Source organism: Elephantulus edwardii, unplaced genomic scaffold, assembly GCF_000299155.1.
Source record: "Elephantulus edwardii isolate Elephantulus edwardi_28Jun2011 unplaced genomic scaffold, EleEdw1.0 scaffold00233, whole genome shotgun sequence".
NCBI lineage: Eukaryota > Metazoa > Chordata > Mammalia > Macroscelidea > Macroscelididae > Elephantulus > Elephantulus edwardii.
The window spans coordinates 1,914,961-1,931,908 of NW_006399983.1; the positions used below are offsets into that span (position 1 = coordinate 1,914,961).

At 41.3% G+C, this 16,948-nt stretch overlaps 1 protein-coding gene across 1 annotated transcript in view; it reads right to left on the bottom strand.

Moving 5' to 3' along the window:
• Positions 1-5,015: 5,015 nt before the first annotated feature.
• The window catches only part of MYH8 (myosin, heavy chain 8, skeletal muscle, perinatal), a 108,185-nt gene continuing 96,252 nt past the window's right edge, over positions 5,016-16,948 (bottom strand). Inside the window, exons 50-61 of the mRNA XM_006898578.1 lie at positions 16,689-16,807; positions 16,375-16,571; positions 14,159-14,342; positions 13,906-14,071; positions 13,684-13,808; positions 11,300-11,608; positions 10,234-10,437; positions 7,343-7,468; positions 7,083-7,253; positions 6,807-6,911; positions 6,136-6,231; positions 5,016-5,165 (exon numbers count right to left, since the gene is read on the bottom strand). Of these exons, the coding sequence (XP_006898640.1) occupies positions 5,016-5,165; positions 6,136-6,231; positions 6,807-6,911; positions 7,083-7,253; positions 7,343-7,468; positions 10,234-10,437; positions 11,300-11,608; positions 13,684-13,808; positions 13,906-14,071; positions 14,159-14,342; positions 16,375-16,571; positions 16,689-16,807 (1,952 nt within the window). The remainder of the gene's footprint in view (positions 5,166-6,135; positions 6,232-6,806; positions 6,912-7,082; positions 7,254-7,342; positions 7,469-10,233; positions 10,438-11,299; positions 11,609-13,683; positions 13,809-13,905; positions 14,072-14,158; positions 14,343-16,374; positions 16,572-16,688; positions 16,808-16,948) is intronic.

A 16,948-nucleotide genomic window follows, 5' to 3' on the forward strand; every position in this document is an offset into this window, starting at 1 on the left:
ATGTTGGCTCTTGGGTTTTCATAGATACTTTTTACTATGTTGAAGAAATTAGCCTCTAGTCCTATTTTGTTGAGTGCTTTAATCATGAAAGAGTGTTGGATTTTATCAAAGGCTTTTTCTGCATCAATTGATAGGACCATATGGTTCTTGTTCTTTGCCTTGTTGATGTGATGGCTTACACTATTGTTGTATCTCTTTGTCTATCTGAGATGACAAGGATTTTCAAGTTATGTTCAATACTTGTATGTATTTTTTATTTTAGCTCTTATTTCCTCTTTGATGCAGATATTTTTACAAAACTATTTTTAAAAATGTTTCAAAGTTTTGGTATTAATTTTAGACATAGAATGAATGTTTTGGTCTGTACATATTATAAGACATTGAAACTAATAGGTTTTAGAAGAGTGGGGAAGAGTAAATGATAGAAGGTGGAAGAGGGACATGAGTATATAAAAATATAATTTGTCTAAATTTCTGTATTTGTTATGCTATCTTAACATCTTTCAGGAGGCCACGCTGAACATGTTATATCACACCAAGCCTGTCTTTTCTTGTAAGTTCTTTCTCCTTTCTCTCTCTGTTGCATTCTCTTTCTCTTATATTCTTGCTCTTTCTCTCATACAAACATTCCTCCATATTGAGTCCATCTATAAGAAAAGCAAGGGACATATGGAGAGGGCCATATCTGACCTTTACCAACTTCTCGAAAGGCAACGGGCTCTGTCAACAGAATTAACAACACCAACCCAATTCCCATGAGCTTAGACATGTTGCCTACACTCCTGTACCTCTTTCTTCTTGTCTCAACACCAATCTTATTACTTTGCTGGGTTCCAAATCTGATACAATAGCTCATAGACCACACAGAATGATAACAGGGAAGTAAAAATGCTATAATTCAGGTGAGTAGCAGAATAAGTTAGAACAGCTTCTGAAATGTGTTCACGGGCGCCTCAGCCTTGAGCCTTGCACTTTTGTTTTTGTTGTTATGTGTCATTGAGTTGCCTGTGACTTATAGTGACCCTATGTACAATAGCCCTAAACCCTGTTCTATCCTTTGCCAATTTTGTCCCTGACACATCTATCCCCATTATCCCACTGACTGAATCAATCCATCTCATCAAGAGTCTTCCTCTCCTGTGCTGTCCCTACACCCTGCCAAGCATAACATTCCTCTCAAAGGACTGATCCCACCTTGCAACATGTCCAAAGTATGTCAGACAAAGCTTCAGCATCTTTGCCTCCAAGGAGAAGCCTGGCTTCACCCTCTCCAGGATGAACTTGTTTGTTCTCTTAGCAGTCCATGGTATATTCAATACTCTTCTCCAGCACCACAGCTCAAAGGCATCAACTCTCCTTCTATCATCCCTAGTCCTTGTCCAGCTCTCTGATGCCTAGCAAGTAATTACAAAGACCATGGCCTGTATCAGGCTCACCTTAGTCTCCAGACTGACATTGTTGTTCTTCAGTACTTTGGAGAGGTCTCTGATAGCAGACTTTCCCAGTGAAATTAATCTTTTAATTTCCTGGCTGCTGGTACCAAGAGTGTTAATTGTAAAGCCAAACAAACTGCAACTGTCAACAATCTCAATCTCTTCACCATCTATCATAATGCTTACAATTGGCCCAGGGGTGAGAATCTTGGTTTTCTTGATGTTGAGCTTAAGACTGCAGCCATTGACTTTCTGCAGCAAGTGCTTGAGGTCCTCCTCAGTTTCAGCAAGCAGGGTTGTATCATCTCTATAATGCAGATTGTTGATGAGTCTACCTCCAGTCCTGATGCCACACTTCTCACAGAGTCCAACCTACTGGATAATCTGTTTTGCATGTAGATTGAAAAGATATGGAGATAGGACACATCATTAATGCACACCCTTCCCAATTTTGAACCAGGTAGTGTCTCCTTGCTTTGTTCTGACGACTACCTCCTGGTCCAACTATAGGTTTTGCATAAGCACAATATAGTGTTCTGGGATTCCCATTCTGCTCAGAGTAAGCCACAGTTTGTTATGATTCACACAGTCAAATGCCTTTGCATAGTCAATGAAACACAGATAGACATTCCTCTGGTATTCTCTGCTTTCAGCCAATATCCACCTGACATTAACTCTAATATCCATAGTGTCACGGCCTCTTCTAAACCCAGCCTACACTTCAGGCAGTTCTCTGTTGATGTGCTATTCCAGTCATTTTTTTTTTATAATCTTCAGCAGAATTTTGCTTGCATGTGATATCAGTGATACTGTTTTATAATTTCCACACTCTTTTGGGTTACCTTTCTTTGGAATAGGACAAATATAGATCTCTTCCTGTCAGTTGGCCAGGTGGTTGTCCTCCAGATTTCTTGGCACAACTTGGTGAATGTGTCCAGGGTAGCGGCTGTTTTTTGAAATATGTCATTTGGTAGGTCATCAATTACTGGGTCCTTGTTTTTTACCATTCTTCCTTCATCACCACAGGCTCATGCTCATATATTGTTTCATGAAATTCTTGTGTCCACCAATTCCTTTTGGCACAATGAATCTGTATACTCTTTCCATCTTTTAATGCTTCCTGGATCATTTAATATTTTGCCCAAAGCATTCTTAAGTATTGCAACTCGAGGTTTGAATTTGTTGTTCACTTCCTTCAGGTTAGGAAATACTGAGCAAGTTCGGCCCTTTTGCTTTTCTGAGCCCAGCTTCTTGCATATTGCATTGTAGCACCTTTACACCAGTGTTATAAAATTTCCAGCTAATATCGGCTTCCTCTAATCTCCAAGTCCTCCAACAAACTTGGGCAAAAGGCTTTTAGCTCTGGCTCCATGGCATAGCTGTCCCAAGGTCTGCTCTATTTCGTGTCAGATCTCTGCTTGTCTGCCATGCCTGCTGTAATCCTGCTGTTGGATCCTCTCAATTTAATAGTGAGACTAGCAAATCCCCTTGTAAATTGGTGAGACTAACCAGTCCCCTTGTAAATAGGCTAACACACCCTATTCATATATCCCCATGTCAATCTAGAGACTAAAATGCTTCTAATCCAGGCCATGGTCTTCAGAGTTACTTGCTATGCACCAGAGACCTTGGCAGTGACTAAGGAAGACAGAAGAAGAATCGATACCTTTAAATTCTGATTCTGGTGCTGGAGAAGAGTCTTGAACATACCATGGGCTGCCAAAAAACCCAAATAGATCTGTCTTGGAGAGGGTGAAACCAAGTTTCTCCTTGGAGGCTAGGATTTTGAAGCTCTGTCTCACATACTTTGGGCATGTGGCCAGGAGAGACCAGTGCTTGGAGAAGGACATCATGCTTGGAAGTGTGAAGGGACAACACAGGAGAGGAAGACCCAGGATGAGATGGATTGTAACTAAGGTGATGTAGGTTGGTGTGTTGGAATTAGTGACACTGGCTCAAGATAAGGCAGGCTTCAGAGCTGCTGTACATAAAGTTGCTATGGGTCACAGGTGACTCAATGGCACATAACAACCACCACCACCACATGGCAAAGTAAAATTCAGTGGCTAGGAAAGCCATTTTCAACACTAAACTCAGCTCGTGGGAATACAGAGGAAAGACTGGAAATCTGCTTTTGTAAAGATTACCACCAAGAAAACCTTATTAGAACTGTTGTGCTCTATAACTGTGATAGAGCAGCCATGAACACAAATCAATTCCTGAGTGATGGGTTTGATTTTTGTTTGGGGTTGTCTGCTAACCCGTCTCTCAGTTTCTTCTTTTGTTCCCTTATTGTCTGTTCTCAACATAACTACCAGAGTGATTTATTAACAATTCAGGCCTTTGTGCCTTTGCCTTAGCACTCTGAAGAAAAGCCAGTAATCTTAGAGCAGTTCTTAGACACATGATCTGACTCTTTATTTCCTCTCCTAGGTTGTTATTGTCAAGGAAGTCAAGGGGCTTAGTGGTTAAAGGAATCCACTGCTAACTGAAAAGTCAGTGGTTTGAGTCCACCAGATGCTATATGGGAGAAAGATGTGGCAGTCTGATTTCAAAACAGTGACAGCTTTGGAAACCCAATGAGACAGTTCTCTGTCCTCCTGGGTCATTTTGATTCCGAATCAACTTGATGGTGTGTTTGTTGTTGTTATAACTTTCTATCTTGCTCACTCTTCTCCAGCCTTACTGGCTTCTCTGTCCCTGTGCCTTTACAAGAAAGGTTTGGTTTGGTATAGTATGTGGTGAAACTTTATCTCACATAGATGTTATCAGGAGGGGGTCAGTCTTTGGAAAAAAGCACCATGCTGTGAAAGGTGGAGGGTATGAGGAAGAGAGAAAGACCCTTGACAGAATGAACTGACTCCATGACTGTGAAAGTGGGTTCAAGTATGACATAAATGGTGGGGATGGTGCAGAACAGGACAAGGTTCCATCCATCTGTTGTTCCTTGAGTTGCTCTGAGTCCTAGTCTATCTGATAGCACCTAACAAGGGCTCTCCCATTGGAGATACCCTGCCCTCATACATTCAATTGGTTCACTCCTTTGCTTCTGGGTTTCTCTTGCTCATATGTATTATTAGAAAGGTATTCCCTGGCAACTTTCTAAACTACAGTTACTGCCTGTATTTTAATTTTTCTTTAGGATGTATCATGTGAAACCTAACATAATTACTTATCTGTTGATTATTTTCCTCCATAGGTTATAATCTCCCAGAGGATGGAGACTATGTTTTGTTCACTTTTTTTTCTTAGAGGACTTAGAAATCAGTGTCTGGAACATAGTATATGCTTAATAGCTATTTGTAGAGCAGGTGAATTAAGGGGTCCGGTCTGGATGGACAGACTCGGGAATGTTTTCAAAATACCGACTCCTCTGAAAAGCCACGAATGACTAGGTGAGAGCTGTATTTGTGAGTAAGTAATTTTGCAGATTAAGAAAAGAAAGACCAGTATGTTTTATAAATTTACTGTGGCATTTGTTTATTCAACAGTAAAAGAAAAGTAAGTATCACAAAGCAAGTGACCCAAAACAGCACATTTTGTGCCTGTCTTTCGCCACTTGGCGGCATCCAACAGGCGTGTTTATTCTGCACTGACTTTGGTGTGGACCTCCCGGCTCTTCACCCTCAGCTTGTTGACCTGGGACTCAGCGATGTCAGCCCGCTCCTCAGCCTCTTCCAGCTCGTGCTGGAGTTTGCGGAATTTAGCGAGGTTAGCATTGGATTGTTCCTCCTGAGAACAAAGATATATTGTGAGGATAAGACTTTGAGCTCCTCATTGCACTTGTTACAAGACAGGATTATTTCTTGATACTAGATGCTTCCTTCTTATGGTCTGTTTGCCATTGCTGATGTCAAGTACAGACAGAATTTGTAACTTGACAGTTTTGAAGTGGTGGGGACAGACAGCCTTATTACATCGAAGTAATCTGCTTGTGTGTTCTGTGAGTGATGTGTAGGCTGGTTAAGGAGGGGGAAGAGATCATGAGCTCTTGAAGCTTAAGAGAGAAATGTAAAATCAAGTTATAACTGAGCAATCCCACTATAGCATTTTTTCAGGATATATATTTTTTCCTATGTTTATACAGAGGAAGGGAAAGGGTGGATGCTAGGAAGAAAGTCTGCATCTGTTTATTTGATTTATAACCATTAATGCCTTTCCCTCCTGTCTACTTTCTGCCTACCGTAATGTGTGTGAAAGACTGGGGAGACAGAAAAAGCGCAGCTGGAGGCCCTTCCAGTATGGCTTCTCAGTAGCTACAGCAAATGCACAGAGAAGCCCAGTGGGTAACACTGTGGAGAGTGCATGATCAGTGCTTTAATACATAAGTTTGGATTTTATGAACACTTGATTTTGTGCATTTTAGGAGGGCAAGAATATTGACTGATAATTAGACGTTTTACTATATATTTTTTTTGTTGCTATTAATTTAAGGGGGCTGTTTGGAATTGTTTTTACCCCCCCCCGTCTTTATAAGTTAACAATAGCTAATATCTACTTTTGAGGTCTTAACTCTGTAATTTAGGACTTGGCGATAAGTTTCTATTTCTAAAAGTTCCCCTCCCCCTGCCCCCTCAGCTACTTAAAATATGAATGTAAAATATTAGTATATTATCTTTCTTTCTCAGCAATACATTATTTTAAGATACTTCTGAACCCCTAAAGAAATTTATACTTTCCTCCCAGTTGTAAAGATACTTACAGCTTCCTCTGCCTGCCTCTTGTATGATTTCACTTTCGCCTGCAGTTTATCTACCAAGTCCTGCAGCCTGAGGACATTCTTGCGATCTTCCTCAGTCTGAAAGTTTAAAAAAAAATCTGCTTTTAGCCCAAAGAAACAAGCCTGTAGGTGACAAAATACATTGCAGTGCCATGAAGGCACGTGGCCTGTAGTACAGCTGGTCCCCTCTGGGGATTCCATCGAGTATTGGTTGACCCAATGGCACCTCACAACTGCTCTTATGAAATGTCTACTAGATGCCATGCACTATATTAGGAAACAACACAATTCTTCCCTAATCCTTACCTCCTGACCCTGCAAAGTATCCCTATGTTTCAGATGGTGAAACTAAGATTTAGAGTGTTAAGTAATCTACCCAAATTTGTAAAGCAAGTCAGGCCAAACTAAGACTAATAGTTAGCTTATTTGACTTGAAAACTCATGCCATTTTCTTTCTCACACTATTTCCTAAGGCATTTCTGATCTTCTTAGGTCCTTGCAGGTCTGAGATGAGCAGCTGTGCTGATTGCTCCATACACATGCTGAATTAGTACATAGCTATTTGTGAGTACCAGAGAAATGGTCACCAGGTTGTAAGTTTTTCTTACGACATACAGGAAGTGTGGGTGCTATAGAAAGCTAGTCCCCCTTACCTGGTAGGTGAGCTCTTTCACTCTTCTCTCGTGCTTCCTAATACCCTTAACAGCCTCCGCATTACGTTTCTGTTCATTTTCAACTTCGCCTTCAAGCTCCCGTACCTGCAACCCAAAACATTTAAAAAACAAACCAACCGTGGTAGCCCAGAACTGACTGAAAGCATTGAGGGGCTACATTGTGGCTTGTAGGTCGAGGATGAGTTATTGTGTAGTAGGATAGAAGGGCATAGGGGACACATTTCCCCCCCTTCCCAGATTCAAAGAGATACCTACTCTGGCCTCCAGTTTCTGGATCTGCTTCTTGCCGCCCTTCAGGGCCAGCTGCTCAGCCTCGTCCAGACGGTGCTGCAAGTCCTTCACCGTCTGCTCCATGTTCTTCTTCATCCGCTCCAGGTGCGCGCTGGTGTCCTGCTCCTTCTTCAGCTCCTCGGCCATCATGGCGGCCTAATTAGAAAAGAAAGCAAGAAAGCAGTGACACCTGGGGATGATAGGTCGAAGCCCATGTCACTAGGACAGACTCTCTTCTTGCTTACATCAGTGATGGCCTTCTTAGCCTTCTCTTCTGCATTGCGTGATTCTTGAATTGCTTCTTCTACTTCACTCTGGAGTTGTGAGACATCATTTTCCAGTTTCTTCTTGGTGTTGATCAGGCTGGTGTTCTGTTGAAACAGAGGGTGGAAATTTATAAGATGTACAGTTTGTACCCTCTTGGGATTTCACACATCGCATGTGCTGGATTTTGTTAGCAGCACAACATGCCACAAACAGACTAGGTTACGGAGACTGCTCATGTGTTGGCTTTTATTTTTTTCTACTAGTTTATTTACAAAATTCTAATACAAATTCTAACAGATTCTTTCAGTTTCTCTCGCACCCCATCCATCAAATTGTACAACCCAATGATTAATCCCCTCTTCGCTGTGCACACCCACATCCCTCTGCTTGCAGCCTCTCCCACCCCTCCTGGATCCTTATACTCATTCTAAAATAACAGTCTTAGATGATATTTATCCTTGTGGGACTGAGTTAGTTCACTCAGCATAATGCTCTCCAGTCCCTCCCAAGTTAGGTAATAATTTACAAAGTTATTGCTCCTGCGTGCTATATAGAATTCTATTGTGTGAATGTACCATCATTTCCCAATCCATTCTTTTGTGGTTGGACATTTGGACTGTTTCCATGTGAATAATGCTGCTATGAACATTGGTGTATAAATCTCAGTTTGTGCCTCAGTTCTCATATTCTCAGGGTATAGTCCAAGTAGTGGAATAGCTGGGTGATTTTGCAAGTGACTTGATGCCAAGATTTCAGTAAACTTTAAATATTAGTTCAGAGCCAAAACTGATCATCTACAGAAAGAGCTCTGGTGCCACGGTACAAGTGCTCAGCTCCTAACAGAAGTCAGCAGTCTGAACCCACCAGACACGCTATGAGAGAATGAGGTGGCAGCCTGCTTCCCTAAAGATCTGCCAGCCGGGGAAGTCCTATAGAGCATCTGTGCCCTGTCCTAGGGGGTCACTATGAGCTGGGATAGATTCGATGGCATTCTTTTTTAAATTTCTCCTTGCCCTAATCTCCATCTCATTTACACATAAGGACTTCTGAGGTTTAAGAATGCTCAGATTTGTGCAAATTTATTTCTAGCTTTTTTAAAAAAATTGTTCTTCTGGGGAGAGAGGGGAGGAAAAAGAAGTGCAACAATGGAAAAAAAATGAGAACATTTTTTATGTTTGAAAAATGTAAAAAGTAAAAGAATAGAAAAATATTACTATTTTAATTATATTTCAATCATATATCACTAGTCTCCTATTCATAAAATATAGTAAATACACTAGAAAAGGTTATTTTTTTCTAAGTAACTGGCATTAGGAGTTGCTCAACTAGAAAGAATCTGTTATGAGGAGTTGCTCAATTAGAAAGAATTAGCTATCCATTTCTGATATAACAGGCCTCTGGAAACCCTGTAAGCAATAGAGGGATACAAGCAGAGGTGGAGCCCAGATGGGAAGTCATTCAGAATGAGAAGAAATAGATGAAAGGTGGGGGTTAAATGAAAGAGAGGAAGATCCTCAGTGAAATGGATTGACACAGTGACTACAGTGATAGGCTTAAGTGTGCTAGAGATGATGAAGACAACACAGGATAGGGCACGTTTCAGATCTGTTGTACATAGGATTGCTAAGAGTAGTATTTGACTTGATGGCACCGAACAACAACAATGGCTTTCTCCTCCTGAGAATATCAGTTTACCATGTTGTTATTGTTATGTGCCTTCAAGTTGCTTGCGACTCATAGTGATCCTATGTACAACAGCCCTAAACCCTGCGCTATCCCTTGCCCGTCTTATTATCTCTGACATGTCCATCCCCATTACCCCAGTGACTAAATCAGTTCATTTCATTGAGGGTCTTCTCTCCTGCGCTGTCCCTATACCCTCCCAAGCATGGTGTCCCTTTCCAAGGGCTGATCTCTCTTGCAGTATGTCCAAAGTATGTCAGACGGAGCTTCAGAATCCTTGCCTCCAAGAACAGTGTGACTTCACCCTCTCCAGGACGACCTTGTTTGTTCTTCTAGCAGTCCATGTTCCAGCACCAAGGCTCAAAGGCATCTACTCTCCTTCTGTCATCCTTAGTCATTGTCCAGCTCTCTGATGCATAGCAAGTAATTGCAGAGACCATGGCCTATATCAGGCACACCTTAGTCTCCAGAATGACATCGGTGCTCCTCAGTACCTTGGAAAGGTCTCTGACAGCAGACTTTCCCAATGCAATTTGTCTTTTAATTTCTTGGCACCTGGTACCAAGAGGGTTGATTATAGAGCCAAGCAAATTGAAGCTGTCAACAATCTCAATCTTTTCATCGTATTTTAAAAATTTCAATGCAGTGGTTCTCAAAGCGAAGCAATATTGCCTTAGTGAGGGAATTTGGAAGCATTTTGGGTAGTTGTTGTGGGTTCTCAGAATGACAAGGGGATGCGACTAGGATGCTTGTGCAGGGCCAGCATGCTGGAATGCGCTGCAGGGCACGGGGTGGGGGGGGTGGGAACAGCCACAGCTAGCCTGTGCCTGTGCCTGCTGAGACACACTGCATGGAGCGCTTTCAGATGTTTGACTCAACAGGTATTTTACACAGGCATATTCTACATCATAGTTTTCAAATTAAAGAGTAAAACCAAAAATATTTTTAAATAAATAACTTCTTTCTTTTTCTTGGTAGAAGTGTATGAAAAAGGCAATTAGGCACCCACACACACACACACACACACCACCTATGATCCTATCTAAAAATAGCTGGAATTAAAATTTCAAAACACATCTCTGATCTTTTATTTACACACATTTACAGAAACAGGGCACTTCTGTATCGTAATTCTAGTTTCATCCTTTACCAGCACACTAGCACTTCCTGGTTGTGGGAATCCTACCTGGGTATGCAGCAGCTGCACCCGCTCGCTGGCGTCCAGCAGCTCCTGCTCAGCCATCTTCCTGCTCCGCTCTGTCTGCTCCAGGGAGGCCCGCAGCTCCTCCACCTCTGCCTGCAGCAGGTTGCCTCTGCGCTCCACGATCGCCAGCTGCTCCTTCAGGTCCTCCTGGCCCCGCAGAGCGTCGTCCAGGTGGAGCTGCGTGTCCTGTTAAATGGGGGAGAAAATATTCCTACTAGAAGATGAGCAGGGAGGGTAGACTGGTCCCCAAAACAGGACTGAGATGCCTCCCATTCCAGTGAGAATGATGCTCTCAGAAGCTTAGGGAGTCAATAAGAATCGCCTTAGAGAAGGAGAGAATTATTAGGAAATATGGAATTCCTTTCTTGTTCTTCCAGTAACCAGTTTGGTTTCTGTTTAGGGGTGTGTGTGTGTGTGTGTGTGTGTGTGTGTGTGTGTGTGTGTGTGTGTGAGAGAGAGAGAGAATCACTAATATCTATCATTTATAGGTTATTTTCCATATTGTCTTCCAGGTGTCAAATATTGGTCTCATTTGATACAGTAACCCTATAAAATGGATAGTTATTTTGTAGAAAAAACCAATGTTCTGAAAGGTTAAATCACTTGTCTGAAGCCAGGTAGCTAACAAGTACAAGACTTGAGCCCACTTTCGGGCCTATCTGATGCCAAAAGTCTGTACTTTCTCTCAAATCAGACCTTAATATGTGAGCTGCTGAGTTTTTTCTACACAAAATTACTTTGGAGATTCCATGTTCTTTGTATATTTTATTTAGCTCCCTCTATTGTTATCAGGCTCTATGATTTGTTAAGTGGCATCAACATGCCTCTGGAAACTATAAACTTTGAGAAATGACGATAGTTATAGAAAGGCTTAAGGTCTTTTGTTCATAAGGTCGCTATGAGTCATGCTCAGCTTGACAGCAATCAACAACATCTGTCAGCTCTGCGATTTGTTAAATGAATAAAAACTCCTGATGGTTAAACAGACAGGTGGTGTTTTGGGGACTGACAGCTCTCCTGGGTTCTTGAGCTGCTCGTGTGACTTTACCTTGAGGACACCTTGGGTGTTCCTATAGTTTCTCAGGCTCTCAGCAGCCAAGCGGTTGGCATGATTCAGCTGGATTTCCATTTCATTCAAATCTCCTTCCATCTTCTTCTTGACTCTCAGAGCATCATTTCTGCTTCTGATCTCAGCATCCAGTGTGCTCTGCATGGTTTCCACAATTCGAATGTGGTTCCTCTTCAGCTGGTCAATTTCCTCATCTTTTTCTGCAATTTTCCTATCAATTTCAGACTTGACTTGGTTCAACTCAAGCTGGATACGCAGGATCTTTCCTTCTTCATGTTCAAGAGAAGCCTAAGAAAAACAGTGAGCAACTAATTAAAAAAGCTAGGATGTATGGAATGCATACTTGTGTGAGCCAAATTCTTATTAATATCAGTTTACTTCATTTTAAAAGTAGATGTAATAGTTCTAATAATATGCTAGGTATCATTTTGTTTATTCAGTTACAAATGATATAGGGCTGTGACAGATGATATAAGGTGATATGGGTTAGATAATCTGTAAAAGATAAACTCACTAAAAGAAAACCCCAAACAAAAACAAAACTTTTAGGAACTCTGGTTGCTGAGTGGATAAAGAATTGCACTGCTGACTTAATGGAAGGTGGTTCAAATTCACCAGCTGCTCCATGAGAGAAAGATGGCAGTCTCCTCCCATGTGATTTATAGCCTTTGAAAGATAAAAGTGCTACATAAACACTGTTCATAGTAGTTTGTTATTGCTTTTTAAAAACATTTTTTTAAATTTTTTTTATGTGTACCGTCAAATTGGTGCAGGAGGAGATTGTCCCTCCTTCTCGAGCAGAGCATCTGGTGGATTTGAACTGCTCACCTCTGGGAAATTCTGGGATTTATTTTAATTTTATTTTATTATTTTTGTGTGTGTACCATCAAATCAGATTTGACTGGTACAGAAGGAGATTGCCCTTCTTCTCCAGCAGAGCATCTGGTGGATTCAAACCATGCACCTCTGGGATTGCAGTACAGCTTTCTGCCACTAGGCCACCAGAGCTCCTTTAGTAGTTTGTTATTGTTATGTGTCATAGGGTCAGAACTGATGCAGAGCTGACCCTCCAGCAGTTTTTCAGAGTTTATAAATGGCCTGTGAGGAGTTAGCCAGTCTCTATTCCATGGAGCACCTGGTGGATTCCAAGCATACACCTTTGTCTTGGAAACACATCTTCTTACCGTTAGGCCACCAGGGCCCCCTATTTCACGTTAGCAGTCATACAACCAAAACTTGTATTATTAAATCTATGTATAATAATGATTCTGTGTGCTTCCTGAAATATCTCAGTACAGAGTCTCTACTACACATAAATTTAATAATACTGTTTTTGCTTGTGTGAATACTGACTTGAATAGGGAGTTCTGGTGGCTTCATGTGTCAGAGATTGGAAGGATGGCACAGGATAGCGAAGGGTTCAGATCTGCTGTTCATAGGATTGCTGTGAGTCATACTTGAGTCAATGGCACACAACAACAGTGCATAGTAAACATGAATTCTCTGTTTTAGAAACTGACTCGTCCATGTGGGATCTATTTTTATTATAGAAAAGTACCTGGGTTTTTTTTGTTTGTGTTTTTAAAAGAAAACCTCTTTTTTTCTGACAATACATGTTCGTTGTAAAATGCAGGGGTAATATATAATAACAGCAACAACAAAAAATGCCTAGCTATTGTGTTTCCACATTTTAATGCAGTCCCTTTTTGTTTCAGGATTCTGAGGCTCCGTCTGACTTACTTTGGACATGTTGTGAGGAAAGATCAGTCCTTAGAGAGGGACATCATGCTTGGGAGGGTGGAGGGATGGCGCAGGAGAGGAAGGCTCTCTGTGAGGTGGATTGATTCAGTGACTGGGATAATTGGGATGGGAGTGTCAGAGACAGTGCGATTGGCACAGGACAGAGCGGAGTTTAGGGCTGTTGTACATAGGGTCCCTATGAGTCGCAGGCGACTCGACGGCACATAACAACAACAACAACATTGTATTTGAGCTTCTATCTCACTTCAAAATTGCTTTTTAGCACAAATATTTTACCATATTAATAATGTTTAATGACTGTATAAAATTTTAGTATATAATTTGCTGATTTTTATTTTTGCATTGGAATCTTGGTGCTTAAGGCTTTGCCTCTAGTTAAGATTATTTTCTTGGGATTTATTCTGAGAAATAAAGTTAATGAGCTAGAGTCTATACATTTTTAAAGCTTTTGATAATTATTGCCAGCATCCCCTTCTTAAAGCCTATAGGCTTTAAATGCTCACCAGCTCTATAATATGTATCAGTCTTACAGTATTTTTGTTCTCTTTGAGGATTTTCACCAGTTGGAGTTTTATTTGGTCCCATAACATAGTAATGTATACCTCTGCTTCTTCTAAGGCAGCCTGGATATCACATTTCTCTTGTTCCACTTGCTTCTTTATTTTCTCCAACTCATGAATTTGCTTCCCTCCCTCGGCAATCTGCTCTGTGAGGTCAGAAATCTCCTCTGATGGTGATCAGATAAGAGAAACATGATCAGATATGTGGGGAAACAAAAGGTTCTATCAGGTCTAAAAGGGGCAGAGAAGTTCAAGAGGACTCACGTTGCAAGTTCTTATTTTCCCTCTTCAACATTTCAAGTTGGTCCAGGGATTCCTCATAGGCATTCTTCACCTTGAAGAGCTCAGTGCTGAGAGAGCGAGACTCCTTCTGGGAGGCCTCCAGTTCAGCCTGAGTTTCCTCATACTTCTGTCTCCATTCTGATAGGACCTGCAAAGCAAGAAAGCATCAGCTTGCACAAGGTAAAAGAGACACCAAGTCAGACACGTCCAGGTTTAACCAGGCATCTCTGACCACCTTATCAAAGTTCCTTTGCTTTTTGTCCAGAGCTGCGCAGGCAGCATTCGATCTTTCCACGTCGAGCATGAGGTCCTCCACTTCGTTCTGCAGCCTCTGCTTCGTCTTTTCAAGAGAAGCACATTTAGCATTGACAGCTTCAACGTGCTCCTCAGCATCCTGCAGACGCTGTGTCAGCTTCTTCCTGGGGAAATAGCCAAGCCATGAAAGAGAGTGATGAAGAATACTGGCAATACTCTACCTTTCCTGGGTTCCTTCTACATTCCTGAGTCTAGACTGATAAACTGTGTAACAAGATCCAAAGTAGTCAACAGTTGGGTTCAAGGGCTTGTTGAATTGTTGGAGGTCACTCTTGTTGTTATAATGTATCACATTAAATAAGTCAAGATTTCCAAGATTTATTATTGAGTATACTTGTGACCCAAACCCCCTTAGTCTTTTTTTAAAAAACAGATTATATATTGCATCTTACTACAGAGAGAATTTGAGGGAGCCCTAAGTGGTAATCTACCAGCTGCTCCATGGGAGAAAAATAGGCAGTCAATTCCTATGCTTTTTGTACTGCCTCTGAAAATCTGCTGGAGGGTAAAGCTATGAGTTAGTTGACTCCAATTCGATGATCTACAACAAAAACAACAGGTATTTCACTAAATAACTGTAGAGTGAGCATATTCATCTGCACTCTCAGATTTTTCACTTCATACCTTTCTTCCCCCTTAGGTTAGCCAGTTTCTTCTCATCGTAAAAATTATACTATCTACCAAGAATTTGATCTGGATAAATCAGAAAGAACAATTCATGTAGTTTAAGCACGAGTTGGGTTTTTTCCCTTTCTGGATTTCTATTTTATTCCAAATTTTGTAGCACATATATATCCTTAAGGTAGCCCTGGTGGTGTAGTCTGGAGAGAATTGTACTTCTAACACAAAGTCACCCTTTCTGTTGGTTCAAATCTATTACCTGCTCTGTGGGAGAAAGATGGGCAGTCTCCTCCCATGCAATTAACAGAGTTATAAACCTGTTGGAGGGTCAGTTATAAGTCTGAAATGGTTTAACAGAAATGAATTAAGGAGTTTTTAAAAATATACCCTTAAAGTCTTTATGCCCAGGAGTATCTTCTCTAGTCTCTACAAAGACTAAGTATTTACTTAATTTAGACCAACTCTAGGCATTATGTACAGTTTGACGGCCTCCAATATGAACTTTAAAGGGGTATGTCTCTGTGTACTGCAGTCCTTAAGAACATGGACCCTGGATTACAAATGCCTGGTACTAATCCTACCTATATGATATTTTAGCCATATAACTATAACAACGACAACATAGAGAGAGCTACGTTGGCCTAGTGGACAGAAAGTTATGCTACCAAGTGCAAGGTGGGTGATTTTAATCTGAGACCCTCAGGCCTGGTTCAAATTGTTTTTCTGTCAAACATTCTTCTAGGTGGTCTAGCATTGGTCTGTGCATTGCTATGCAGAGGTAACTCATGGTTGCTGTGAAGCTGAATACTGTGACACTGATGTGCCAAATGTGGTAATGGTTACCCATGGTGGACAGTGTTTCCTGGAGCTTCCTGGTTAAAACAAGCCTGGAAGCAGGAGTGGCATCCACTTCCGAAATGGCTTGCCTCTGGAAACTCTATGAACAGTACTCAGGCCTTTCGTTCATAGGGTCGCTATGAGTCGTCTATGACTCGACAGCACCTAACAACAACAACAACAACAACTATGGTTTATAGTTGTTTAACCTCTTAAAGACTTTATTTCCTTATCAGTATAATTGTTGTTGTTATTAATTGCCTTCAAGTTGAGCATGACTCATAGCGACCCTATGAACAAAAGGTCTGAAGCCCTTATCCAACAATCAACATTATCCAAGTTCATAGTTTCTGGAGGCAAGTTATTTAGGAAGTGGATGCCACTCCTGCTTCTAATAATAATAATAATAATAATAATACGCGTTTTGGTAGCTTACTGAAAATCACTTAACTGAAAAATCACTTGAAGCACTCAGTAAACATAAGTTTCTAATATTATTTTGTTACCACTATCATCAAAAACATCACAGCTGCTTCTGGGAATTGCTGAGTTGGGCAGCTAAGACACTAATTTTTTTTCCTCCTCCTAAGTTCATAGAAGACTATTTTAGATAGACTCGTAATGAGTCGCAGGCGACTTTAAGGCACATAACAATAACAACAAATTCATAGAACATACTTGGCCTCCTCCAGCTCCTCCGTGCGCTGGATGGCGTCCGTCTCGTATTTGGTCCTCCACTGGGCAACCTCACTGTTGGCCTTGGACAGCGCCCTCTGCAGCTCGGCCTTGGCTTCCTGCTCCTCCTCATACTGTTCCCGCAGCAGGTCGCAGTCATGGCGGGAGGACTGCAGGGCGTGGGCCAGGGCGTTCTTGGCCTAAGACAGTACCAGTTGAGTGACTTTTATTCTTTTATTCAGTGGTAACTCAATTTGCACACCTCAAGTAGAAACTAGGTGGATTTGATTAGGCAAACAGATCTTTGATAAACTCACTTTCATTTCTTCCTCTAGCTGACGCTTTAGCTCCTCATTCTGCTGAGTAGATGCCTGTTTGCCCCTTGAAAGCTGAGAAACTAAAACATCTTTCTCATCTAGTTGTCGGGAGTATTCACCTATAAATAATTGAAGCAAAAAAATTTGTTAATGGCACACTTGGCCAACTGACTGGAAGAGATCTATATTTGTTCCCATTCCAAAGAAAGGTGACCCAACCGAGTGTGGAAACTACAGAACAGTGTCATTGATTTCACATG